Source organism: Rhizopus delemar, genomic scaffold (assembly GCF_000149305.1).
Source record: "Rhizopus delemar RA 99-880 supercont3.9 genomic scaffold, whole genome shotgun sequence".
Classification (NCBI taxonomy): domain Eukaryota; kingdom Fungi; phylum Mucoromycota; class Mucoromycetes; order Mucorales; family Rhizopodaceae; genus Rhizopus; species Rhizopus delemar.
In genome coordinates this window covers 2,096,193-2,120,725 of record NW_027137835.1, presented here as the reverse complement: position 1 = coordinate 2,120,725, position 24,533 = coordinate 2,096,193, and the positions used below count along the sequence as shown (strand labels likewise).

At 34.7% G+C, this 24,533-nt stretch overlaps 10 protein-coding genes across 10 annotated transcripts; 5 read left to right on the top strand and 5 right to left on the bottom strand.

Moving 5' to 3' along the window:
• Nucleotides 1-102: 102 nt before the first annotated feature.
• RO3G_11889 (uncharacterized protein) lies at nt 103-1,065 on the top strand (the record flags this gene model as incomplete). The annotated part of the gene is made up of 4 exons (XM_067666473.1): nt 103-131; nt 178-289; nt 338-451; nt 505-1,065. The coding sequence occupies 4 exons, from the start codon at nt 103-105 to the stop codon at nt 1,063-1,065; spliced, it is 816 nt and encodes a 271-aa protein (XP_067522574.1).
• A 56-nt stretch (nt 1,066-1,121) lies between these two features.
• RO3G_11888 (uncharacterized protein) lies at nt 1,122-2,450 on the bottom strand (the record flags this gene model as incomplete). Its single annotated transcript, XM_067666472.1, has 4 exons — nt 1,122-1,315; nt 1,362-1,550; nt 1,607-1,958; nt 2,037-2,450. 4 exons carry the CDS (start codon nt 2,448-2,450, stop codon nt 1,122-1,124), a joined length of 1,149 nt encoding a protein of 382 aa, XP_067522573.1.
• Nucleotides 2,451-2,691: 241 nt separating this feature from the next.
• RO3G_11887 (pyruvate kinase) lies at nt 2,692-4,298 on the bottom strand (the record flags this gene model as incomplete). Its single annotated transcript, XM_067666471.1, has 2 exons — nt 2,692-3,977; nt 4,049-4,298. 2 exons carry the CDS (start codon nt 4,296-4,298, stop codon nt 2,692-2,694), a joined length of 1,536 nt encoding a protein of 511 aa, XP_067522572.1.
• A 1,559-nt stretch (nt 4,299-5,857) lies between these two features.
• Nucleotides 5,858-6,049, top strand: RO3G_11886 (60S ribosomal eL36 domain-containing protein; the record flags this gene model as incomplete). The annotated part of the gene is made up of 2 exons (XM_067666470.1): nt 5,858-5,914; nt 5,975-6,049. 2 exons carry the CDS (start codon nt 5,858-5,860, stop codon nt 6,047-6,049), a joined length of 132 nt encoding a protein of 43 aa, XP_067522571.1.
• Nucleotides 6,050-7,496: 1,447 nt separating this feature from the next.
• Nucleotides 7,497-9,035, top strand: RO3G_11885 (uncharacterized protein; the record flags this gene model as incomplete). The annotated part of the gene is made up of 5 exons (XM_067666469.1): nt 7,497-7,578; nt 7,629-7,692; nt 7,746-8,209; nt 8,261-8,324; nt 8,381-9,035. 5 exons carry the CDS (start codon nt 7,497-7,499, stop codon nt 9,033-9,035), a joined length of 1,329 nt encoding a protein of 442 aa, XP_067522570.1.
• A 679-nt stretch (nt 9,036-9,714) lies between these two features.
• Nucleotides 9,715-10,480, bottom strand: RO3G_11884 (uncharacterized protein; the record flags this gene model as incomplete). Its single annotated transcript, XM_067666468.1, has 4 exons — nt 9,715-9,771; nt 9,898-10,035; nt 10,083-10,291; nt 10,339-10,480. The coding sequence occupies 4 exons, from the start codon at nt 10,478-10,480 to the stop codon at nt 9,715-9,717; spliced, it is 546 nt and encodes a 181-aa protein (XP_067522569.1).
• A 712-nt stretch (nt 10,481-11,192) lies between these two features.
• Nucleotides 11,193-11,489, bottom strand: RO3G_11883 (uncharacterized protein; the record flags this gene model as incomplete). Its single annotated transcript, XM_067666467.1, has 2 exons — nt 11,193-11,294; nt 11,343-11,489. 2 exons carry the CDS (start codon nt 11,487-11,489, stop codon nt 11,193-11,195), a joined length of 249 nt encoding a protein of 82 aa, XP_067522568.1.
• A 1,117-nt stretch (nt 11,490-12,606) lies between these two features.
• Nucleotides 12,607-14,519, top strand: RO3G_11882 (uncharacterized protein; the record flags this gene model as incomplete). The annotated part of the gene is made up of 3 exons (XM_067666466.1): nt 12,607-12,804; nt 12,857-12,991; nt 13,047-14,519. The coding sequence occupies 3 exons, from the start codon at nt 12,607-12,609 to the stop codon at nt 14,517-14,519; spliced, it is 1,806 nt and encodes a 601-aa protein (XP_067522567.1).
• Nucleotides 14,520-16,296: 1,777 nt separating this feature from the next.
• RO3G_11881 (uncharacterized protein) lies at nt 16,297-17,554 on the bottom strand (the record flags this gene model as incomplete). The annotated part of the gene is made up of 4 exons (XM_067666465.1): nt 16,297-16,304; nt 16,489-16,914; nt 16,969-17,292; nt 17,371-17,554. 4 exons carry the CDS (start codon nt 17,552-17,554, stop codon nt 16,297-16,299), a joined length of 942 nt encoding a protein of 313 aa, XP_067522566.1.
• Nucleotides 17,555-21,137: 3,583 nt separating this feature from the next.
• On the top strand, nt 21,138-22,936 carry RO3G_11880 (uncharacterized protein; the record flags this gene model as incomplete). Its single annotated transcript, XM_067666464.1, has 8 exons — nt 21,138-21,156; nt 21,307-21,390; nt 21,453-21,641; nt 21,697-21,839; nt 21,893-22,056; nt 22,113-22,249; nt 22,304-22,486; nt 22,545-22,936. The coding sequence occupies 8 exons, from the start codon at nt 21,138-21,140 to the stop codon at nt 22,934-22,936; spliced, it is 1,311 nt and encodes a 436-aa protein (XP_067522565.1).
• Nucleotides 22,937-24,533: the final 1,597 nt, after the last annotated feature.

Genomic DNA, 24,533 nt, shown 5'->3' with positions numbered 1-24,533 from the left:
ATGTAGACGAAATGGAGTCCCTTCTTTGAAAATAAACTCGCAGTAGCTACGGCTTCTAACTTTGGACTTGTGGGTAATGGCCGTTTGTTTGTTATGAACTCAATGGGTGACGGTGTAGTAGTGGAGAGAGTGTAAGCAAATACTTAACGAGGAAGCATATAAACTCACTTCAAGTAGTTATGATACACAAGATGGTTTATTTGATATTGCATGGAGTGAAATAAACGAAAATCAATTGGTTGTTTCAAGTGGTGATGGATCAATTAAAATGTGGGATACAACACTGGCAGTAAGCAAACAATTATTCGCGCAATCATGTATATTAAAATCCTTCTAGGATTATCCAATTCAAAATTGGCAAGAACATCAAAGGGAAGTGTTTTCTGTTGATTGGAATTTAGTGACAAAGGATTTATTCTCAAGTGGATCTTGGGATCATACAGTCAAGATTGTAAACACGAATAATTGTATACTTTTATATTTACTGATGTATGAATATTTTAGTGGAGCCCTCAAGCACCGAGATCACTACAAACATACACTGAACATACACACTGTGTGTATAGCACCAGCTGGTCTCCATATAACCCCACTATGCTTGCCTCAGCCTCAGGAGATCAAACAGTTAAAATATGGGATACAAAGCAGCCTAGATCAGTCCAGACCATAAGAGCTCATCACAACGAGATTTTGTCAGTGGATTGGAACAAATATCAAGATCATATGTTAGCTACTGGTTCAGTAGATAAAACAATTAAAGTATGGGATCTTCGTCGACCGGATAGAGAGGTGATTTGCTTGTCTGGACATGAATTTGCTGTACGTCGTGTAAGATGGTCCCCCCATCGACCTAATATACTGGGTAGCGTTGCCTATGACATGAGTGTGCGATTTTGGGATACAGCTGCCATGCCAGGACAAAACTTGATTCATGTTCATGATGCTCATACTGAATTTGTTTTGGGCTTAGACTTTAACCTTTATGTGGAAGGACAGGTGGCTACCTGTGCTTGGGATGAAAAAATTAATATATTTATGCCTCCTCCACTATTAGCAAGACGCTAAAATAAATACATATTTTTATTATTTTCGATCTAGCGAAAAAGAAAAAAAAAAAGAAATTAAATAGGCTTTCTAGCTGTATAAATAACCCACTCAGTATATGATTGTTGTTCGTCGAATTCCTCTAAAGCAGCATTGACTACTTTATCAAATTCTTGTTCTGAAACTCTTAGCTCTGTTACCCACCATGACTTAATTGATTTAAAGAATGATCGAAGAAGTTGCTTGTATAAAAACCCATTCTCTTTTTGAACTATGCTCAGTTAGATCAAATATTTTTCTAGTTCTCTTATCTTTACCTTTATCTTTATGCCATTCACCAATAGGAATTTTAACTATTCTTTCGTTTACTTCTTCAAAGCCTGCTTCAATAAGGAATTTTTTCAACCGCTTCACTTCTGATGGATCAACTCCAAATGCCTTAGCGGCGTTCTCATACCATTCATTCACAAGCGTAAGTACTGGTCCAGCATCACCCAAAACATAATCTGATACATGTCTGTTAGTATAACACTTAGTTTTACTTTGTACATTAAAACTTTACTGTATTCTACCAACTGTATGTACCCTCCAGGTTTTGCAATTCTTTTTAATTCACGCAATAATGCAGACCAAGCACCTTGAGGTATAATGGTTCCTGCATCTCTTTGATGAATGATGTCTACTGAATTAGCAGGTAACTGTAAATGAGATGTCAAATCACCCAGCTTATAGACAATATTAGGTGCTCCAATCACAGGATTTTTCGATCCATTTCTTTCATTAAAGGCCTCCAATCCAATTACTTTTGCATTTGGATATTCTAACGCCATATCTAGTGTCCAAAATCCAGCACCACAGTCACTGTCTAGTATGATGATGGGGATATCTCGCGGAACTGGGACATGTATATTTCCCTTGAATATATGTTTCAAAACATAATGCTTTTATATTGATTAGTCGACAAAAAGGGAGTGTTTTTTTTATATTGTTACCTCTCTTAGTTGTCTTTCATATTCTCTTTCATCATTTTTATTGTAGGTAATAAATGGCTTCACTGGACCTTTCCAAAATTTATCATCCAAAAATAAAGTCTCTTTTGGTATACTTTTCGATTCTGAATTAGTGTCTGATAATGATAATGATGCTACTTCGTATTGCTGTATTCTCTTTTTCACTTCCACAGAGGCAAGTGAGGTACGTCGTGATATATCTTCTTCATTTTCTTCTGAACTAGAATAAGTGATTGAACTTGTATCGTCATTCTTTGTTATCCTTATGCTTTTCTTCCAAGAAGGTTGACGTGCCGGTGATACAGAGTGTTGTCCTTGGGTTATGTCACTTTCTTCTTCGGTTGATAATGAAGCTGATTTGCCTTTATGGCTCAGCTGCGACCTTAATGAAGGCATTATTCGTTTATTACCATTATTGTGAGGCATAAGATGGTTGTCTTTACTTGTTATTGTACCCATTTATTTATAATAAAAAAGAGAAACAAAAAAGAGAAACTGCATTAATTTTGTTTTAGTATCACACACTCGTCACACTTATGCAAAATAATTTGTATTTTTTATGTTTCAAGACAAACACAATGTTTATTAGGAAAAATGCGTGCAAAATGTTAATTATAAGAGATTAATGAAAAATAATTTAAGGAGCAATCAATACACGGACAGTGTTGGTGTTACCAAGACCACCCTTCCATCCTTGAACAATGACGACGGGATCATTTGATTTAATAAGACCAGCTTTCTTTCCTTGTTGAATACCCCACTTGATACGGCTTTCAACGTCTTCATCCCACTTGGCGGCAACAGGATCAGTGTAAACGAAGGGGAACACACCACGGTGAAGGTGGGATTGACGAGCGGTTTGTTCTTCACGAGTGACGAGAATGATGGGTTGAGAGGGTCTGTACTTGCTAGCGAGACGAGCAGAGTGACCGGATTTAGAGAGGACAAGGATAGCACCAGCATTTTGTTCAGCAGCAGCAGAGACAGCAGCAGAAGCAACGGTCTCAGTGGTGTCAGTGGGCCAGGTAGTCAAGCTACGGAGTTGGTTGAAAAGAGGACCGTAACAGATAACAGATTCAGCCAATTCACAAGTGGTGGCCATGGTTTGGACGGCTTCAATGGGGTAAGAACCCTTGGCGGTTTCACCAGAAAGCATGACAAGATCAGCACCGTCCAAGACAGCGTTGGCAACGTCAGAGACTTCAGCACGAGTAGGACGAGGGTTATAGGTCATGGATTCGAGCATTTGTGTAGCACAGGCAACAGGCTTACCGACCAAGTTACACTTGGCAGTCATCATCTTTTGAGCAACAAACACACGTTCGCAAGGAATTTCAATACCCATATCACCACGAGCAATCATCACACCGTCAGTTTCAGCCAAGATCTCATCAAAGTTCATGATGCCTTGGTGGTTTTCAATCTTGGAGATGATCTTCACGTTCTTACCCTTTTCACCCAAGACACGACGGATATCCTTGACATCTTGAGCGCGACGAATGAATGAGGCAAAGATCATGTCAACACCATTTTCAACACCAAAACGAAGATCGTTCTTGTCCTTTTCAGAGAGAGCAGGAAGGTCAACGGCGGTCTTGGGAAGATTGACACCCTTCTTGGAACAGAGCTTGCCGTTGTTTTGAGCTTGAACACGGACAAAGTCTTCACCCTTTTCGATCACCTTGAAGGAAAGAACACCATCGTCAACATAGATGAATTTACCAATATCAATCACGTTGGGCAAGTTCTTGTAGTCCACGTACATGTTTTCGGCATCACAAGCAGTGGCATACTTTTCGTTGGTAGTGATGTTCATCTCATGACCTTTACTGATGGGGACTTCAGTATCGTTGGCCATCAAACCAGTACGGATTTCAGGACCTTTGGTGTCAAGAGCAATAGCAATAACCTTATCGGGACGAGCTTTTTTTTTTTTTTTTAGAAAAAAGGTTAACCTCTTTTCCTTTGCCAAAATTTTTTCTTATAATACTTACTAGCAGCAGCAGCGCGAGCATTATCGAGAACTGACTTGTGGTATTCATAATCACCATGAGAAAAGTTCATACGAACGATATTCATACCAGCATCAATCAATTCAGCCAACTTTTCAACCTTGTTAGTTTTGGGACCAATGGTACAGATGATGGAAGTCTTGCGAGCAGCCTTGGGTTGAACATCAACATCCATATCGGCAACCCATTGCATGGGGAATTGGTTGGCAGTTTGTCTGTCAGTGTTCAACATTTCTAAAGAGTAGGGGATAAGAAGGGAGAAATTGGGAAAAGAAGAAGAGAGAAAAAAAATATTATGTAATTTGTCCCCGCTCATTTATAGTAGGGGTTTATTTTTCTATATCAAAAAATTAATCTCCCAGTATACACACGCGCATGTCTTTGTATTACAATTGAACTATTGGATTGTTTGGGTCTAAGTAAGAAAAAAAGATGGCATCTGATCCAATTAAATTATTCTGTTTATAAACGAGACTTTACTTTGCTATCTAAGTAGACGTGTGCACAAAAGTCATTGTACGCCTACTTTGATATAAATCGCTTATCCGATCATACAATCGATTAAGACTGTATGAATTATGTCTCCGATTTGTTTTTTCTTTTTTTAAAATAAAAAATAAATAAAAACTACACGCACTGAAACTGATATAAAAAGCAAAATAAAATTTCCCAATGATTAATATGTACTCAATAAAAGAGAAATTATGGATTTTTGTTACTCAAGCAGAAAAATAAGTGACTAAAAAATTAATTTAAAAAAGCAGAATAATGGCAGAATAAGCGGTATTATAACCATTTGCAAAAAGTTTGTTAAAAGATTTGATAAACATTGAACTTAACATAAACCATTTGTCTGTGTCTCCCTAAAGAAGGCGCTACGTGTAATATGAACAAGTAAGAAAAATAAGCTTTTTGCAGAAAAACAAATGCCTGTCAACTTTATCTTTGGGAGATCACTCAGATGAAATGTAACACAGACAAATTTTACTGTTTTCACTGATGTTTTGATAAAAGCAAAATTCCCACATTTTAGTTTTATTTAATTAATAAAAACATATAATTCATCTCAAATCTTTTTTTTTATTGAATCTTTTGATCTAAAAAATAGCTTCTTTTTTTTTTCGTCTTATATGAGATATATCAACACATTCATTTCATCTTATTTTTGCGCTCAAGGAAAAGAAACTTGATAAAAAAAGAAATGGGTTACTTGATTGAGAAAGAAAAAGAGTACAAGAGACCAGTCTTTTGTCTGTCAAGAAATAACTGTTCCTGAATATCTAAAAATCCCGGGCCGCACAATTTTTTTCCGATGAAGACTCTGATTCAATCGGAATGAGAGAATGCTTTCGTTCAAGAAAACAAGTATCCAAGAGGACATCCATCCAATCTCCCTCTTTCATCATACATCACAATGGTTGCCAAGTCTGGAATCGCTGTTGGTATCAACAAGGGTCACATCACTGCTCGTCGTGAACTCAAGCTCAAGCCCTCTAACAAAATTGGTGTACGTATGAATGAATGTACTGGATATTGAAAAATAAAGAGAAATATTGTCCAAGTGGAACAAAGACGCATTGAAATGTTGATGGAACAAAGCACAACTAATTTAATGGAAAAAGACAGAGATAGAAACATAGAAAACGCCTTTTTATTTTTCAATATCCATACACATAAAAGAGAAATAGATCAACTCACATTCTCATATTATAGGCTGCTTCTAAGCGTACCACTTTTGTCAAGTCCATTGTTCGTGAAGTTGCTGGTTACGCCCCATATGAACGTCGTCTTATGGAATTGATCAAGAACTCCAAGGACAAGCGTGCCAAGAAGCTTTGTAAGTCCAAGGTAAGAAAAATCGAAATGATGACAATCAGTGGGAACAGTAACTCACATGTCCTACAATAGCTCGGTACTTTTGTTCGTGCCAAGAAGAAGATCGAAGAACTTCAAGGTGTTATTGCTGCTTCTCGTCGTCACTAAGTTCATTGTTAAGAAGCTGAAATAATAATAAATTATGTTTGCTTTGAAGCTGAATGTTGTGTGTATACATACAATGGCATGGTTTAATGTATATGTCTTTAACAGACTGTTGAGGCTCAGTATAGCATATACTGTGAAGCTCTGATTGCTAAATGGATAATATCTGTGCATTGTGCACGAATTTACACATAAAAAAAAACCATTCAGATCATGCAATGCAATGCTTATATTTATATTGGTTTATCGAATGAATGTATTTACTGGTATCTTGATTCTTGTAGATTCTTTCATGTTTTACAATATCAACAAAATATATTGTTGAAACTGAGCAATAAACTCAAACTCTTCATGCTGATGAACATGCGCGGTTTATCTGTTGAGCTAAAAAGTTTTGTATAATTTATTATGAGCGTTATTTAAACCTCGATTTCCTTCAAAGTTATTGAATAATATGTGAAGTTGGATCCTATTGATTGTAGAATAACGAAATGAAAGATTACACAAGTGTATTGTTTAAAATAAAGAATATCATTATCATTATCATTTATTTGGGATCCAACTAGTCAAGTCACATTCTATTGTGTCTATGAAAAACTGAGATTCTTAAAAGCCCTCTTCATAGCATATACTACCTGTTAGAGAATCCTGCTCCTTTAATTTCTTCAACACTCATTATCTATGTAGCAGTCGAATTCTACTGATCGAATTATAAAATAACAACGTCTACCCCAGCAATACTTTCCTCACTAAACAACTTATTTGGCTATCTGAACACGACCCTCATGACCAGGCAAGCTATTGCACAACTTAGGAACAGCATGCCACGGTTACCTTGGTTTGCAGACGCGCTTAAAGAAGTTTCTGTATTTTATAAAAGTACCAGAAATACTTATAAAGGAGGAGCATTATATTTGATGGCATACTTGCGATGTAATCAACTACGTATTGTTTTGCGACATGGCCCAGGATCTACCGTTTTAAACTTCAACTTCAAGTCTAATTTACGTTGCTTCTGAAATCGATGCTGTTCATTTGATAGGTATGTTGTTGCACTGTGTTGTGCTATGTTTCTATAGCTTTAGCACCAACAATTAGTCGCGAGAAGGATGTAGGAAGAAGAACCATATTTTATAGGAGAAATTTATGTGAGATTAACCATAGCTTGATTGAGTACATCAGTTCGTCATGCTTGAACCATAGCCTACACATGATATATCACACAAGGCTTGATCCATCTGTATTTTGTTATAGATACAACACTCTGTAAAGTCAATTGTTTCTTTTTAAAATACAAAATCTCAGACATCCAATCAACGTACAAATAGGTAGCCATTTAGGTAAATCCTGTATTTGCCCATATCTGGAAATGGTGAGGGTGCTACACTTAATTTTTTCTTTCCCTTTCCCTTTAGTTTTCTTTTCTTTTTTTTATAAATAAATAAAAAAGATGAATGGAATTACACCTGCTGAAAAACAAAAATATGCTGAAATATTTCAAGCAAGAGGTCAGGTCAATGGTTATATGCCTGGTAATAAAGCAAACAATAAGATTTAAGCAAATGCTAATTAAATATATTAGGCTCTGTTGCTCGAGATGTTTTATTAAATTCAAACTTACCCCCCAACCGTCTAGAACGCATTTGGTATGTAACAAAATAAAGTATGAGAATGAACGAAGCACTTATATAAGATATAGGGATCTTTCAGATATTGATAAAGACGGGAATCTTGACTTTGAAGAATTTTGTATAGCAATGCATTTGACGTTTGACTGTATTAATGGTGTTGAACCGCCCATCTCTCTTTCTCCTGCACTAATTCCTCCCAGTAAAGCTCATTTATTACCTCAACAACAGCAAATTGGTTACCAGCAACCACAGCCCACTGGATATCAACAGCCACAAGCTACTGGATATCAGCAACCACAAGCTACCGGATATCAACAACCACAAGCTACTGGATATCAGCAACCTCAGCCCACAGGTTACTATCAAGCACAACAGCCTCAACCAACGGGATATTACCAGCAACCACAACCTACAGGCTATTATCAGCAAGGATACCAAGAACCCGAATTTAGCTGGGATATGACATCGGATGAAATGACTTCTTATCAAAATATTTATGCAAAATATGCAAATGATACTGGAAAAGTTAAATGTAAGCTTTGCAAGAAAATGACTATAGATGCTTATAGATGAATTATTCTAGTTGCTCAAATGGATGATTTCTATACTACTTTGGGACTTCCTCGTACAGATTTAACAAATGCATGGTAAATAAAGAAACAGCAATAAGAAAAAAAAAAGGCTAACAAGCACTATGATAAAGGACACTGATAGATGTTAACCATGCTAATGCACTTACTCAAGATCAATGTTTAATGTTTTATCACGTCCTCAACCAACGTACCAAGGGAGTACGTATCCCCAAGGAATTACCACCCGATCTTCACGCAGCCTTTGCTGGTGAATACGCAGCTGATTTTGGTCAACGCCCTGGATCAGGCACAGGTGCTCGTAAGGGAAATAGTACGCCCATGTCAAGCAGTGCAAGATTGGCAGACAGTTACGTTAACCGTCTGGGAGCTGCCAGTACATCCTTAAGCTCAAAGAGTACTACTAGCAGCAAATATGATGAAGAGGAGATGCTAAAGAGAGAATTAGCCGAATTAAAAGAACGTGTTCGAGAGGCAGAAAGAAAGGCCAATGAAGCCAAAGAAAGTGAACAGTATGATTCGTTTGCCTCTCGTCCACTTCGTGACCAATTTCAAGCACTTTACGATTACAAGCTACGTCAATTGACGGATCAATCGGATATTGAAGACAAAGTACGTAAACAAGAAAGAGATATTGATGCTGCTCGTGACGCTGTTCGCCGTCTTAATCGAATTGTGGACGATGTGCGCTCAAAGAAGCGTGAATTGGAGGCCTTATTAGAAGAAAGAAGACTAGAAGTTCAAAAAGTATTGCGTGCGTCTGAATAAAATGAAGCATTTATTATTTATACGATAGAGCTGAAGACATAATTTCTGGTGGAAAGGGAATGACATGGGTTGGAAGATTGATTGGATAGAGATCTATTTCCTGACTATTCCTATTATTATTTCTTTTCAAATTACTATTATTACTATCTTATTATCACTATTTTACCCATCTTCTTCATCACTGCTAATTAAATCAACCGTTGCAGAGGCTGGTTGTTGCTGAGTGCTTTTTGGGGATGAGGGTATACTTAGGTTATCGTCATCGTCTGACAATTCTACTATGGCAGGTGCATCTTTTTCTTCTTGTTCATCATTATCAGTATCTTCTTGATTTTCTGACAACGAAGGATGTTCGTCTACGATGACAATATGTCCATTAGGTTCAATATTAACACTTTCAATATGTTTTGGTGTATTTTTTAATATTTCCATAAAATAACCATCCAAGATGAGATGATTGTAGCTTTCTATCTTAATATTACATACAGGACAAGTCCAAGTAGGTCTTTGTTCGTTCATTAATAAAAATGTATTCGCATCAAAGCATTGAAGATGATGACAGTGAATAGAACGAATAGGTATCTTTATGCGACTGAATGCGAGCTGTAAGGATGATGGGTAAGCAAGTGTATGTTTTTTTTTTTAAAAAAAAAGATGTGATGGCTTACAGGGCATTTCATTAAAAGTGTTTGTGATTGTAAAGCAATGTCTTGCTCATTTTCTTGTCTTTCTTGCACTATTTATGAATTATTATTACTGTCATATAGCTAATAATTCCCTTACATTCTTTCAAGATGCTTTCTTTTGATATCCTTCTTTTTTTTATTTCATTAATAATAGCTTGTATTGGTGTCCTCTTTACGATAAAAATACCAGCAATATAAGATTGACTAATACTGCCATGGACAAGTTCAACTCGGTTTGTATCCTTTTTCCTTGTCATGATTGTGATATCAGGTGGATTGACTGTACCCGGTTTATTCTTCAAGACTCGTAGTGTCTATTTATAAACATTAATGCATATACAGTATTGAGTATGCGCTTTACTGCCGCAGAGATGGTGTTCCCATTCAGCCTGATCTCACAAACAGGCGGAAATTCAACCAAAAGATTATTTAAAGAGTGATCCAACTTTGAGCAAAAGAAGCGGATTTGATAGATAGGATGGCCGTCGATTTGACTTGATTTAGAAAGTAATTGACGTTGATCTGAATTCAGTGTGAATTGAAAACTGTTTGACACGTTTCCATTCGAAACTACAAGGCGTTATTTGTGCTTCTTTTGATGATTAAGTGGTATTTACCTGGTAATGTTTTTAAAGTGGTTATCTTTATGATTGGCTCAAAGAATAAATTACACTTGAATTGTATTTGATCAAAATGTATCGTTGTTGGTGTTTTTTGTATTAGTGGAGTTTTGTAGATTTTAAATGTATCATTATCCATAGTCCAATGAAATCTATCAATTAATATTTCCCCACCACCAAATACGCGTTAATTTATGTATTTTATTATAAAATAAATAAACCTTTTAACAGCAATATCGTTAATAGCAGTAACAATCGAACTCAACATGGATCTCTTTCTTTCGTCGATAAGCTTTGTTATAAAATGAGCTAATCGTACTGCTAATTCACCTTTCCTTCCAGAAATATTTATCCTATCTTTTCCTCTCAAAAGATGATTAATAGTTCTTATGAACTCTCTCAATTCTAAATAACTTGCACTTTCGAGATCTCTTTGAAGTATTTGAAGCTACCCAGGAAAGAAGTAAATAAAAAGAATTCTTTACATTGGAACACTCTGTACTTGACTAGGCATTACTTTATAAACAAGGAAAAAAAAAAATGACGCATATTTGATAGGACAAATGATGAAGATGAGTTTAACGTGACTTGTTGTTTGTGATATAATCATATACACTTTTTTTCAAGGAGTGTTTTCTCACAGTCTCCCTTCTGATCCTCTCTTCCCCCCCTCCCTCTTCTCCGCTATTTTTCTTGATGATTTCTATAAACCTAAATAAAAGACTACAGTTTCCCCCTTTTTTTTATCTCAATCATCTAGAATATAATGCACAGATAGCATGGAAATAAGGATTATAGCCAATGAAAATAAATTATTTAGACAACATTAATAAATACGACCAGCGTTTATATCAAGACAATTGAGGCATTTCGAGAACATGCTCAGGAGCTACTTGTTTGACTTGATTGTTATCATCTTCAAATTGAACTCTATAATTCTTTATGTCTTTGCTCTATTACAATAGATAAGAAAATGTTATATGTTGATATGAGCCATATACCTTATTAGGAGGTGAAATAACAATTGCTTTATAAAAACAAGTTGTTCCAGGATACAAAGCCAATACATCTTGATTTGCAGGTATTTCAGGTGCATTTTCAGCTTCTTTGGGAGTTGGTACAGGAATTAGATATTTAGGAGAAAGCATATGATATCTAGAATAAATAAGTTCACTGAAGATAATATCTAATGGATATGTACTGTTTGCCACCATCTTCATCTACATCTTCTACTTGATACTTATTTCTATCGGGATAATATTGTACAACAACAGCCAATATCCATTCATCATTTCTATCGGGTTGTTTAGCAGCAACCTATTTCACTACATGAACAAACAAGTATATGTAAATTATATTAAATGTTGGTTACAGTTGTTCCTTTTGTAAATATAACATGTGTATTTAGTCTATAAATAAGTTAGAGAGACGATACAACAGTCAATCTGTGTATTACCTGGAATCTGTCGTTGGTTCTAATTTACGTTTTTTTCTTTTTTGGTCTTTTTATATTTAAATGTGTTATTTGTGTAATAATGATAATAATTATAATATGAACCTTCGTTATTTTCTCTTAAAGCAATTAGTACTGATAATTTCTCAATGGTATCCTGTATTAATCTATTTTTTATCGGTTACTGTTAAACAGAACAATATAATCTGTTTTACTTTGTTTCATTAGATGATAATTCAATACCACGCCTATAATTGTCTTTTAATTTTTGATGAATTAAACCTGAGATTCCTATTGATAAAGTTAAAATTTTATTTTGTTTCTTGTTTCTAGTTTTACCTTTTTCAAGCTGGATAGAATATTGTACGTTATTTATATTATTTAAAACTACTTGTTCGTCTTTTTGAATTCCTTCTAGTTTTATTAAAGAAGAACATATTTGTTTCCAAATGTTCACTTCTGTCATTTCTTCATTTGCTAAACGAGATGAGCGTGATTTACGTTCCATTCGAGAGAGAGAGAAAAAAAAAATATATTCAAAAGTAAAATTAAACTTCCGAGCCTACTTTGTGCACAAACTGTTTATTGTTTAAAAAGTATCTGATTTGATTTGTTCATCGGAAAATCAAATTCGGGGGGTTTTTTTTCTTCTTTTCCAAATTTTTATCTGCTTATTTTACTGTCGCACCATAATTTCCCCTTTTTGTAACGTCACTCCTATTATTAGTGTAAACTTGTCTCCGCAACAAGATATAAAAAGCCTCGATGGGGGATCCCACTTTGCCTTTTTTTCACCCTTTTTTCTTTAACTCATGAAATTATCTATTATATCCGCTGCCTTTTTAGTGGCTATTACACACGCTGCTTCAATAAAGTTTAATGTAATTGCTCCTAATGCAACTGATGTCAAAGTATCTGTAAATGGACAGCAAGTGACACTTACTGCTTCAGATGCAAATGTCCCTTATTTCACTGGTTCAGCTGAAGTTGGTGCCTCAAAGACATACAAAGTAATCATAAATTTAGTTTGAATTCAATGAGATTAATCATCTTATTCTATAGTATGTTGCAGGTGGAACAGAAGAAAGTTTTGATCGTTCTCTTGATGGAATCACAAACTCAACACTTAATGATTTTTATAACCGCCCCGTCACTTATGCTAACCTTCCTCAATTACCTTGGCCAATTGAAAAAGACGTAAGTTATTTTATTTTTATCTTTTCTCAGCTAAAATAAACATTGTCTTTCTCAGCCTCAGTGGACTCGTTCTGGAAGCAAAGCCGACATTTTCGATGACAATTATATTCCCAGCGTTTTTTTCCACGGAGATGACAGTCAAGTCCAAAATGTGGTTAAAAACGTACCTGCTGACCGAATCAGTGGTACACTGACCTTTATTGGATCTAATTACGTCTACTCTTTCCAGAATGTCTCATTTGGTATTCACGGTGCTGGCAAGAAACACAACAATGCAAAACAATCTTGGAACTGGATATTGTCTGGAAGTGATACGATGGGTAACCGCAATTTCTTTAAGCTTCGACATATGGAAGAAGATCCTACACAGATTCGTGAACGTCTTTATTCTGACATTTTACATGCCATGGGTACTTATGCCAATGATGCTACCATGGTTCGATTGTTTATTAACAACCAAGGCTTCGGTACCTTCAACATGTTGGATGATATCACTCAATTCTCCTATATCAATGCTAAATTTTATAATGGCAAACCACCTGCTACCTTGGGTCCTCTCTATGATGGTGCCTCTGGTGCAGACTTCTTATATCATCCTGGTAACCTCGATGGATACTCTTCTTGGGTTGCCAACACAGCCAATCCTAATGGTGAAGCTTATGAAGCTCTTGATCCTCTCTGTAAGGCCTGGAACGAGACGACCTATACCGATAATACAGCCATTGCAAACTTTGAAAAAATGTTTGATCTCGACCGTTTCATGCGTTTCATGGTTATTGAATACTTGACTGCCGATTGGGATGGTTACTGGATGGGACAGACCAATGATGGTGCCTATCGTGATCCAACTGATAATAACAAGTGGTACTTTTTAGATCAAGACTTTGATGGTACTTTTGGTGTCAACTTGGCTGCACCCGAAGGCAATGCTTTTCTTGATGTTTCTTACAAGGATTTCCCTTCTCGTTACCCTGGCGCTGTCATGATCAACAACCTCTTACAGAATGCTGATAAAAAGGCCACCTTTGAAAAATATTTGACTGAGACTGTGCGTGTGCTGTTCAATAATGTCACCTTGACTAACCGTGTCTTGGCCCTTCACAACTTCCTCTTGCCTGATCTTGAATGGGATCGTTCGATCGTTCAACAATCTCCTGGTATTAACTTTGGTTGGACATTTGATCAAGTCACTCAAAACTTGTGGCAAGGTGTCACTGCACCCAATAACAATGGAGGTGGTGCTGCTTTTGGTTTAGTTGAATATATTGCTGCAAAGGCACAAGCTGTAGCTAAGGAATTTAATATTTCTATCGTTTCCCAACCTGTTGGCCCTCCTTCTGCTAATGGTACTACTGCTGCTGCTCCTGCTCCTGCTGCTGGCAATTCTACTGGAAAAGGAGGAAATCAATCTATTTCTAGCAGTGCTTCATCCAACAAAACCTCGGCTCAAAGCACATCAGGTGCTTCTCGTTCCAAGACTGCGCCCATCGTTTTAGCCATTTCCGCTTTAGCTCTCCTTGTATTCTAAATTTGTCTTCAACACTTGATCTCACACGACCACAACAGTTTAATTTTTTTTTCTATTTATAAATTATTGTATAATAATAGTAATCAATCACCTTTTCACTTTTTCATCATTCGCTCTGTGTAATTTTTTTTTCTTTTTCCGCTTTTCAAAAAAGATTCACGTAGATCTTTTTTTTTTTTTTTTTTTTTTGGCACTAAAAAACTGATCTACACACACATAAACATCTTACTTTATTTATGTCTAATCGTGATTTAAATAACTTGTCAATTACCAACTTATTTTATTTGCTATTTATAATCATTGTGATGCCCAAACAAGAGTAAAAAAGAGACTGAGAGAAAGAGATGAAAATAACAGTGACACGGACGTGTGTGTTACTTGCTGCTTTTGGAAATAGTATCCGTTCCGTGTAACTTTTAGCTATCTCGAAATTCTCTCAAAGGAAAACATCAGACGATGGAAAGTATGGGAGGCATTTAGTGAGAATAAGAAAGAAGGAAAGCGGTATTTCATCATAATAAGATTTGGTTACATCAAAAAGACGTCTGATCATTCCAAGAAAACTCAAACTTGATTCACATTCTCGTGTCTTTTCTTTTGATCATCCGCATTTTCAATCACAACCTATGGGAAAATTTTAGAGAATAGCTTGTGTCAATCATGAGAAACATGTATTCTATTCTTGCTGTCTTCCCCTTCTTTTTAATTAAACGTATTTCGTGAATAAAAAAAAAAAGAATTGACGATTTGAAAATGATCTATTTCATGATATGAAAGGGAGAGAAAGAATGTTAATGACGATTCATTCCTAATCTTATTAACAAAGCCAATTGATCTCATTTGATCTCAAAAGCATTTTAAAATGATTTTTCTTTATTAATCAACGTAGTCTGAATGATAATAGTATTTGAACTCTGCTTTACCTTGTATAAAAGTAGAGTTAAAAAAATTGGCTAGATTCCGAATAAAGGATACAAGCGTGGGAATAAATAATTTCTATATTCAGTCAAGTACGTTCCACTGCGTACCTGGAAAGCACGCAGACAGTCATCGGCCTCCAGCTCATTCCTATTGTTACTTCAAATTCACGAAATTTCAGGAGATGATACATTTACACTTGTTGACCCTTATTTTATTTTTGTCATACCAGTTCTTACTACTCAGAAAATATTGTGCTTCTTCTGAATCATTGCTTCCGATGAGCATGCACATTCTTTGTCCAAAAAAATATTACTGGTATTTTAGCTAAATGATGTTTCATTCGTCTTTTATCTAAACCTAATTCATTTTCTTGCTGTTTTTCTATTGAACAATTTGGCTTTTTGCTGGGTGAATCAAAAGTTTTCCATGTTTTTATTTTTCTTCTTTATACCAAAGCAAGTTAATTGTATTAATACTACATTGCTTATTTCAACTCTAAATCAAACTTTAAAATGACAAGTGAGTACCATGAATGTGGTTTTTACTGCTTTATGTATTGTATCTTATTCATATAGTAATAGAAGCATAATAAAATAGTTTAATCTGTTCACAAAAAGGAACAATTTGGGTATAAGATCTAGTTATTATGTAACCTAATAATATAAACCATGGTTTAGTAAAAAACTAAATTTGGGAAAAAGACAGCTGGCCTTTTATGCAATCTAATACCTTGAAGTTTTATTGTTATTAGATGATCATTGGTAGTAGGTAAAATACAGATATGTGTAGATAGCATACAGAAAGATACGAAGCATAGGCATCCTATGTTACAAGAAATCAAAGATTTCTTTTGTTATTACTTGGCTAGAATCAGAAATAGTTAATGCATAATTGACATGAAGTATTTTTTGAAAGAATGGGCAGGTTTTCACCTTTTGGCTGTCAGTCGACTGTGAAGTGGAGCAATTCATAGATAAATTAGACAATGCATAAATAAATTTATTAAATAGTATCTGAAACTAATTCACAACACATTTGACAGCTTTACACAAGTCTGCAAAAGCAGATCTATCCAGTTTAGTAAAGAATTGTAAACCTGCTGCCTTTTCAACAGCCGAGATATCCACTTGGAATTCTGAGAGTAAAGTGCTACTGTCGATTGCTTGATTGGGCAGCACAAAGGCTCCAGCGGTATATTTTCCATTATCTACAGCAAGCAAAACCTTGAAGAAGTGTGTAGGCACAGGAATGTTTGGGCCATTACCGCCGATGACCTTATAAGTCATTGTATAGGATGCCTGACTGGCTTTTACAACTGCTTTTGTTACATTCGTCCCACTGAGCTTAATATTTGTATTTCCTAACACAGAAGTGCCTTCTGTTGATTGTGGTAAAAATAATGGACCAGTGAACACGTAGACATCAGCAAAACTCTGAGTGAGATCACGGACAAATGCTTCAAAATATGCCCAATCTAAGAAGAAATGAATGAGTCAAAAGGGAAAAAGTATATTCACAGCTTAATTACATTCTCTGTTAAATCCAACGCCTACTTGAGGCGCCATATTTGACAATAAAAATGTCTCGTCCATTGCTTCTTGTGTTGATACAGCATCGCCTGCAGGGGCTTGATGACCACGATCATAACCACTGTACTTGTAATCGCTCAAATGGGCTCTAAATAAATCAGGTAGACTAGTATCTTCACGAAAATCTGAATTATCTCTGTTTACACCAGATCCTTTCTTAAGACTATCAACCGTAAGATGCTCTCCAGCCCAATGAGGAAGTCTGTTTCGACGATCGTAGGATACGGTATACTCAATATGGTCAAGCATGTCAACGACAGGTCCTGTATTTGAAAGTAGAAAAATAGAGATCGGTCAACATTAAAGTCTCCTTGACCCTCACCTTCTTTTGTTTGGTTTACCTGGATTTCCAAATTTTAGAATGTCGGATTCACTTCCTCTCTTGAAAAGATTTTGATAGTTTTGTTGTCTAACACCATGTCCATTTTGATGATTGGTGTAAGATGGGAGCATAGTATAAGTCAATAAAGTACCAAAGAAAAAACCACCAATTGCCCAAGAAAAATTTGCTTTTTGTTTCGTCATTTTGTCTGTATTAAATATAAAAAGAATAAATGAAACAAAAAAAAAGTAAGCTATGAGTTATGTGCTTTATATAATAATAATTTGACTTTCTACAATTCTCTCAAAAAGGCAACTATGATTGTAAATGGAAAATAAAGTAATTTAAATGAATATATTAAAGAACTACAAAGACGCATAAGGATAGATAACAAAACAGTAATGAATTCTCTCTTTGTGAGAGGCACGTTGTGATTTGAATCATCTGCGTTTTTTTTATCACCTACGAATAACCTTAGTTGTAGCTTCTGATGGTCGAAAAAATGTGACAGTAACCGAAACAGTCATACCCAATAAAATAAAAAAAAGGAGTACATGCAATACCATTATATACAGGCGATATAGTTTCATAAGCATTGGCTGCTCAATTAAATATTGATGGATTGTGTTTATTAAACACAACTCATTCATGCTATCAGATAAATTATTTTTATTTTATGTAAACATGAAATATTAAATACATTGTTATTATTCATAAAAGATAAGGTTTTACATTATTAGTTACTTGTACACAAATAATCACCTTGAATATATTATATTTGTAGCAAATCGTATATTACCCAATATCAATGGAGGAGTTTGTTTCCATTAAAAATAATAAAAAAATGCGTTATCTGTGAAATAAGTAGTTTAAAACTTGATAACAACTTATCAACCTAGAGATATTCATATAAAGTTAATTGCATATGAGTATATTGATTATACCATCTACAATATCTAATCTTATGGTGCGTACAACTGTGTAAATAAGTTATAGCAGTTTTGAATTTAGGACAATTCCATAACAAATCATATCATCTAATTATCAAAGAGGGATAAATAGCTAAAGTACATACGCATCATTGAAAATTAAATTGGAGTTGGCTCATGGTGGAGTGGGTACTTTTGGTTAAAAAGCAAGGTTTAAAGCACCAAATAAAGAATGATTCTTGACAATAACAAGAAACTATCAGTGTATTCTGGTCAATGGCTCAGTATACTTTGTAAGAACTGAATTGAACTTTTTTTTTTAAAAAAAAAAAGTATACTCACGTGTATAAGATACTGTTTTCAATAGGGATTATTGTAAAGATTTGTGTAATCCAGAATTTAGTTATAGTGTTCACAAAGTTTATAGTTTCTTGAGGCTGGTTACAGCATAGTCTAATGCAATTTATTCTTGTACCACAATGATCGATGGTTGCCATAGCTTTGTGTGACATGTAAATATCAGTAATATCGATGCAATTATACATGTCGTGCTCTTCTATCGTTTACAAGCTCTTATTTTTATTAAGCATATAGAAATTAACAAAACAATAAGTTTGTAATTTAAAAGAGAGAAAACCTTGTGTTTACATTTGCTTTTCATACATTTATTATCCTTTTCGAGATAGCCAAACTGTAATTCGTATTCTGAAAGATGTACTTACAACTATCTTCAATTATGCCATTGAAAGCCTCTTTTCAATCCTTTATTTATATATTTGGTCTTATTGTTATCGCGTTTGCTATTTTATATGGTCTTAACCCTATTAGTTCATCTTACGGATTTATCCATAGTCTCACCAAGCTAATTCGCCTATTACTTTTCTAATTTGCGTTTACTATCGTCTTTTTTTTTTCTTACACAACCGTACTGTTGGTCGTGATGGGAAACATTTAAATTCATTCTTGGTTTTAATAATAACTCAACAGGATGAATATAGCTTTTGTCCTTAAAAGAAATAGCTGCTCTTAATCTTTTAAAAGATTATATTACGAGACCTTTACCAAAATGCTTTGAGTGGTTGATGTTAACCTTTGTGTTAATGCTACAAACAAAGCTTAGAAATATAGCTCGAATCAGTATTTTCCTGTATGCTCTGAAACGTATAAAGGTAGATTCTTACCAGAGTGTGATGTTTTTGTGTGCGACTACAACCTTTTTGTTTTCATCAACAAATAAAAGGAATAACAAGGCCTTTATAAATTTGATGTGGCTGGGTTTTCTGTGAAATAGAGAAAGTATTTTTAAAGTTTACAAGTACTTTCAGTGTCTAAATGACTGTATAAGTAGATAGCCATATAAAAGCATATATCTTTTATAATGAATATATACTTTTGACCCTTATTTACTCAAAATGAATAGCATAGTACGTTTGGGAGGAATTGAAACGTGATGAACGTTTACGATTTTATTGGGTTTTGAGTGTAAAGACTCTGTACTGTGTAATGGTACACAGTCCTTTTATTCTGCTAACAAAAATAGTATTGCCAGAAAATAACAAGAAATACTGTAAATGCAATTCGTCTTGTTGGGCTCTAAGGAAGAATGCTCTGTCCGTTTTATTTTCCTCTTTAGTGCTCCTTTCCTTTTGTCTGACTAAACCTACACAGAAAATAAGGGCACCTGATCTTACGTAATCCAGATAACCGTCCTGCTCAGCCTCTCGACTGACAATTGAAAAACACAAATGTTGAGCGTTTTTCATGAATTAGAATTGTAGCATTTATTACTTCTTTGAGTATTTCATAAAGGATGCATATAATAGATTGACGCGTAATAGGCTATTTCCTTATAAGACGCATTGTGAAATACCACCTTTTTCTTTATTACAAGTAGTAAATTGCTCAATCCCTCGGTATTGTTGTAGAAACAATGAACCAAATGCTAAGCTCTCTTTTGTTTTTTTGCTGAGCAGTGTGAGTATAATGATCTTTGTTGATATAAATTTAGAATCGGCAGTTTACGTTTACAAGAAAGGCATTAAAAATAAAAACAATGCTTACACCTATACTTTTTATAATATCTGCTTTTTCTCTTTCTCTTCTATTTTCACTATTTATATATATATACTTTCGACTTTAAAATTTAATACGAATGATATTCCTACTTGCTATAATTATCATTCAAATCTTGCCTACTGTGCTCTTTGCTTCGGCTGCGGCTGTCAATAATTTAACAATAGTTCAGACGCCAGACCCAGAATATGTGAGGCTCTTGAATCATTCTATCCTATTTTATGAAGCCCAGAGGTCTGGGAAGCTACCCAATGACAATCGCTTACCTTGGTAAAAACATTTTGATATTCAAAAGAATAAAAGGCCTTTGCTAAAGAAAAATTCAAATAGGCGACATGATTCATGTTTAACAGACGGCTCAGATGTTAAATTAGATTTGACGGGGGTAAAAATTATATTTTTGTTTAAAAATGACACCAAGCTTATATGTTTTTTATAGGGATATTATGATGCTGGTGATTATTTAAAGGTTTGATTTATAAAGCACCTTCTTTTTCATTGAAGTAACTATTAACTTGCTTCTTCAGTTTACATTTCCTCTAAGTTACACGGTTTTTATGCTAAGTTGGGGAGGTAGCAAAAAATGCCTGTTTTTATTTTTTTATTTTTCTCACGTGGATTTTAGGTACGGAATATTTCGAAGGGTACAAACTAGCAAACCAAACAAATTATTTGAAGAATCAATTGAAATGGGTATTTGTTCTATTTTTTACTCTAAAAAAAGCATTCTCAACTAATGCCTCGTATAGGCAACGGACTGGATGATCAAAGCTCACCCTCAAGAATGTACACTTTATGTTCAAGTAAAGAAAAATAAAAATATAAAGCTTTACTCTAACCTTATTCTTATAAAAAAAAAACAGGTGGGAGATGTTCAATTGGATAACAATTACTTTGGTAACAAAACTCATTTTCAATACAAGGAAAGAAAAAATAACAGATTGTTTAAATAGGCCCGGATACAGGAATTCCTTTACCAAGACCGAGCTACCAAATCAATGAAACCCATTTTGGTACCGAGGCTGCGTCTATGGCAGGTAATAGAATTAAAAAAAAAAGTGGGAAATTCTTGGTTTGTTAAAAAAAGTTATGAAAATAGCAACTGCCTTTGCCACTGCATCTTCCTTTTTTCATGTACTTGCGTCTGAAACCGGTGATGAAAGCAACACAGCTTATGCAAATGTGTTATTATTGCATGCTACTCAGCTTTACAATTGCTCACAATCAATTGAATATACTCGATACCAATCATCGGTTCCAACTGTTAAAGATGTTTATGCAAGCACGAGTAAGAAAAAGAAAGCACAAATATAATTGCACTAAAATAATTTACTCTAAAATAGATTATTTGGATGATTTGATTCTTTCTTCTATCGCCTTGTATAAATCTACTAATAATCAATCATATCTGGATGACGCATTGGGTCTCTATCAACTGAGTGATTGGCGTACAAATCATACTGAGCCTTTAGATTGGGATAATAAGGTATAAATATACAAGTGAGTTTATATGTATAAGTGTCTCACTTTTCAATATAGTATGGGGCAGTTTATGTACTACTAGCCGAAGCATTGTTCAATATCTCAGAACCAGATATGTCACTCCAGAGAAGAATAGATGCAGAAAACTACCTGGACGGTATGGTGAACAATACGACAGTTAATCAAACAAAAGGAGGATTGCTATTCTGGGATTATTATAGGTAAGATTACTGCGTATTTATGCATTACAGTGGGCTTTATTAATCATACATAAAAGTGATGATAACAGTAACTCTAATGCAATGAGCGCAAGTTATCTTTTATTATACTACTCTGCAAAAATCCTTCGTCCTCTATTATCCATACCAAGCACTGACAAAGAATCCATTTCAGCAAAGATTGAAAGTTATGAAGGTAAAAAAAAAGAAGAATAGGATAGTGTGATGTAAGCTTATAGACTTTAATTAGAACTTGCTAATAAGCAATTAAATTACATCTTTGGTATGAATCCTATTCAACAAAACTATGTTGTAGGCGAACGAGATAATTCACCAAAATACCCACATTCTGCCCTTTCTGCAGGATTTTCATCTCTTGCAGAAGCAATCGCAAACCCAACTGATCTGAGCCACTCACATACTATTTATGGAGGTAACAGTAGAAAGATATTAATTTGGGGTCTTTTTAATAACTTCACTACTTATATTAGCTATTGTTGGAGGACCTGCAAAGAATGACTCTTTTACAGATCAACGTCTAGATTGGTCACAAACAGAGGTCGCATTAGATTATAATGCTTGTTATCAAGGCATTCTGGCATACCAAGTCATGCACAGCACACAAGGCCCTTTTTATGAGAGCCTACCCAATGTTACACAGACAAGTGGTAGCAATCTTGATAACCAGGGTTCACATAGTTTGCCGAGGTGGGCATTGGCTATAGCTATTCTGTTACCAATTCTGTTTTTTGTTCTTTTGGTATTAAGTGTATTTTTATTTGTCCGTCGTCGATCAAAAGCAAAAAGAACTGGTGATGAAGGAAGCACAGTTTATCAAGGAAACATGTCTGATAAGAAAACAAGAGACATTACCCACCAATAACCAATAAGTCAATTGCACTGCTCCTTCAGTTATACAACTATAGACATGTATTTGTAAATTTTAATATACAATGTAAACAATCTGATTTTAGTATTTCATTTCTGTTTTTACGCAAGACTATCAATAAATATACAAATTATTTAATGATCTAGGCTCTTATTGAATATATCTACATTTAAATTTATACAATTCTTCTACTCGAAATTCATAGCTATTTATGATTGAAATATATGTGCAGTGTTATTATGTCAAGTAACATTATGACAGAGAATAAGGTCAGAAAAGGATTCGTACCTAAAAGATTATTTCAAAGGATTACTTCCAACTTGTTTATATTTTCAGTGATCATATAAATTGCTTTATCAGTATCAATAATGCCTGCTCTTTCTTTTCTTTATAAAAAATATTCTTTTTGCACGTACAGTATCTTATCTATAGTCAGTCATACACTTTGGAAAGAGCATAGATCAGTCTATCAATCCGATTGTTTCTAGTACAACTAAAGTAATAGGATTAATTGGTTATGGTATGATTCAATAAACATACATCTTCTCTCGAGCAATGAATCCATAATTATCTTTTGTTATAGACTATAACATCATAGAATTTGAAGTATCCCTAGTATAGCATATATTTGTACATTCTTCATTGTATATTTGCACATTTGATACATGATTTTATGTGCTTTTCCCATGCTCCCATCATACTCTAATGACACAATAACATATTGACTGATTTAAAAAGACTCTACGAATAGCAGATATCTTGATTTGTTGTCAAAACAAAAATGAAGCTTCACAAGCAAACTAAATATGAATCGTCTTTTCATGCCAAAAACCTTGTTCACCATGAGCGTAACTAATGTTGTTTAACGCTAACTTTATTCATTCTACTACCTGATTTGTTGTCAAAAGGAGAAGAGAAAATCCAAGAATTTTTTCAAAGGGGCAGAAGTGAAGATGGAAAGTCAAGAAAGAGAGAAATGCATACAATGGCCGCTAAAAAGTGAGGGAATTCCAACTTGTTACTCGTGGATTAGTGCATGCTAGATTTACGATAGTTTGGGCAGCATGTTATTTGATTCAAAAGCATGCCTAAATGAAAACCTGGTACATCCTCCCTTACTAATATACACGCGCATGCTTCTTCAGTAACAATGCAATATTATGTACTTGCAAGGAGAAGCTGCATTAGTCTCAATGACGGAGCAGCTATGCAGCCAAAGCTGGCTGGATCATTAGTTTAAGTACACTACAGATGGCAAAATCCGACAAGAAAGAACCCATATTATTGGAAGTTTCATCAGCATACAAAGGATCAGGCCAGAAGATCGCATTTGACCACAGCAAAGCAACGTTTGGACTATTTACAATCTTGAAAACAGTTGGCCGCAGGTATCTGTTATCCTCTGCCTATCTCTTCATCTGCCTTGGTTGGGTATACGTTACTGACTATATGGCGTGCAAACTGGCTTGATTTTCAACAATTCAACCTTTTGTTCCGCCTACAACTTTGCGAATAATAAAAGTTACTTGAAAATTTACGAAAGAGTTATATATAAACAAGATTGATATATTCTTTCTGACAAAATTAACAA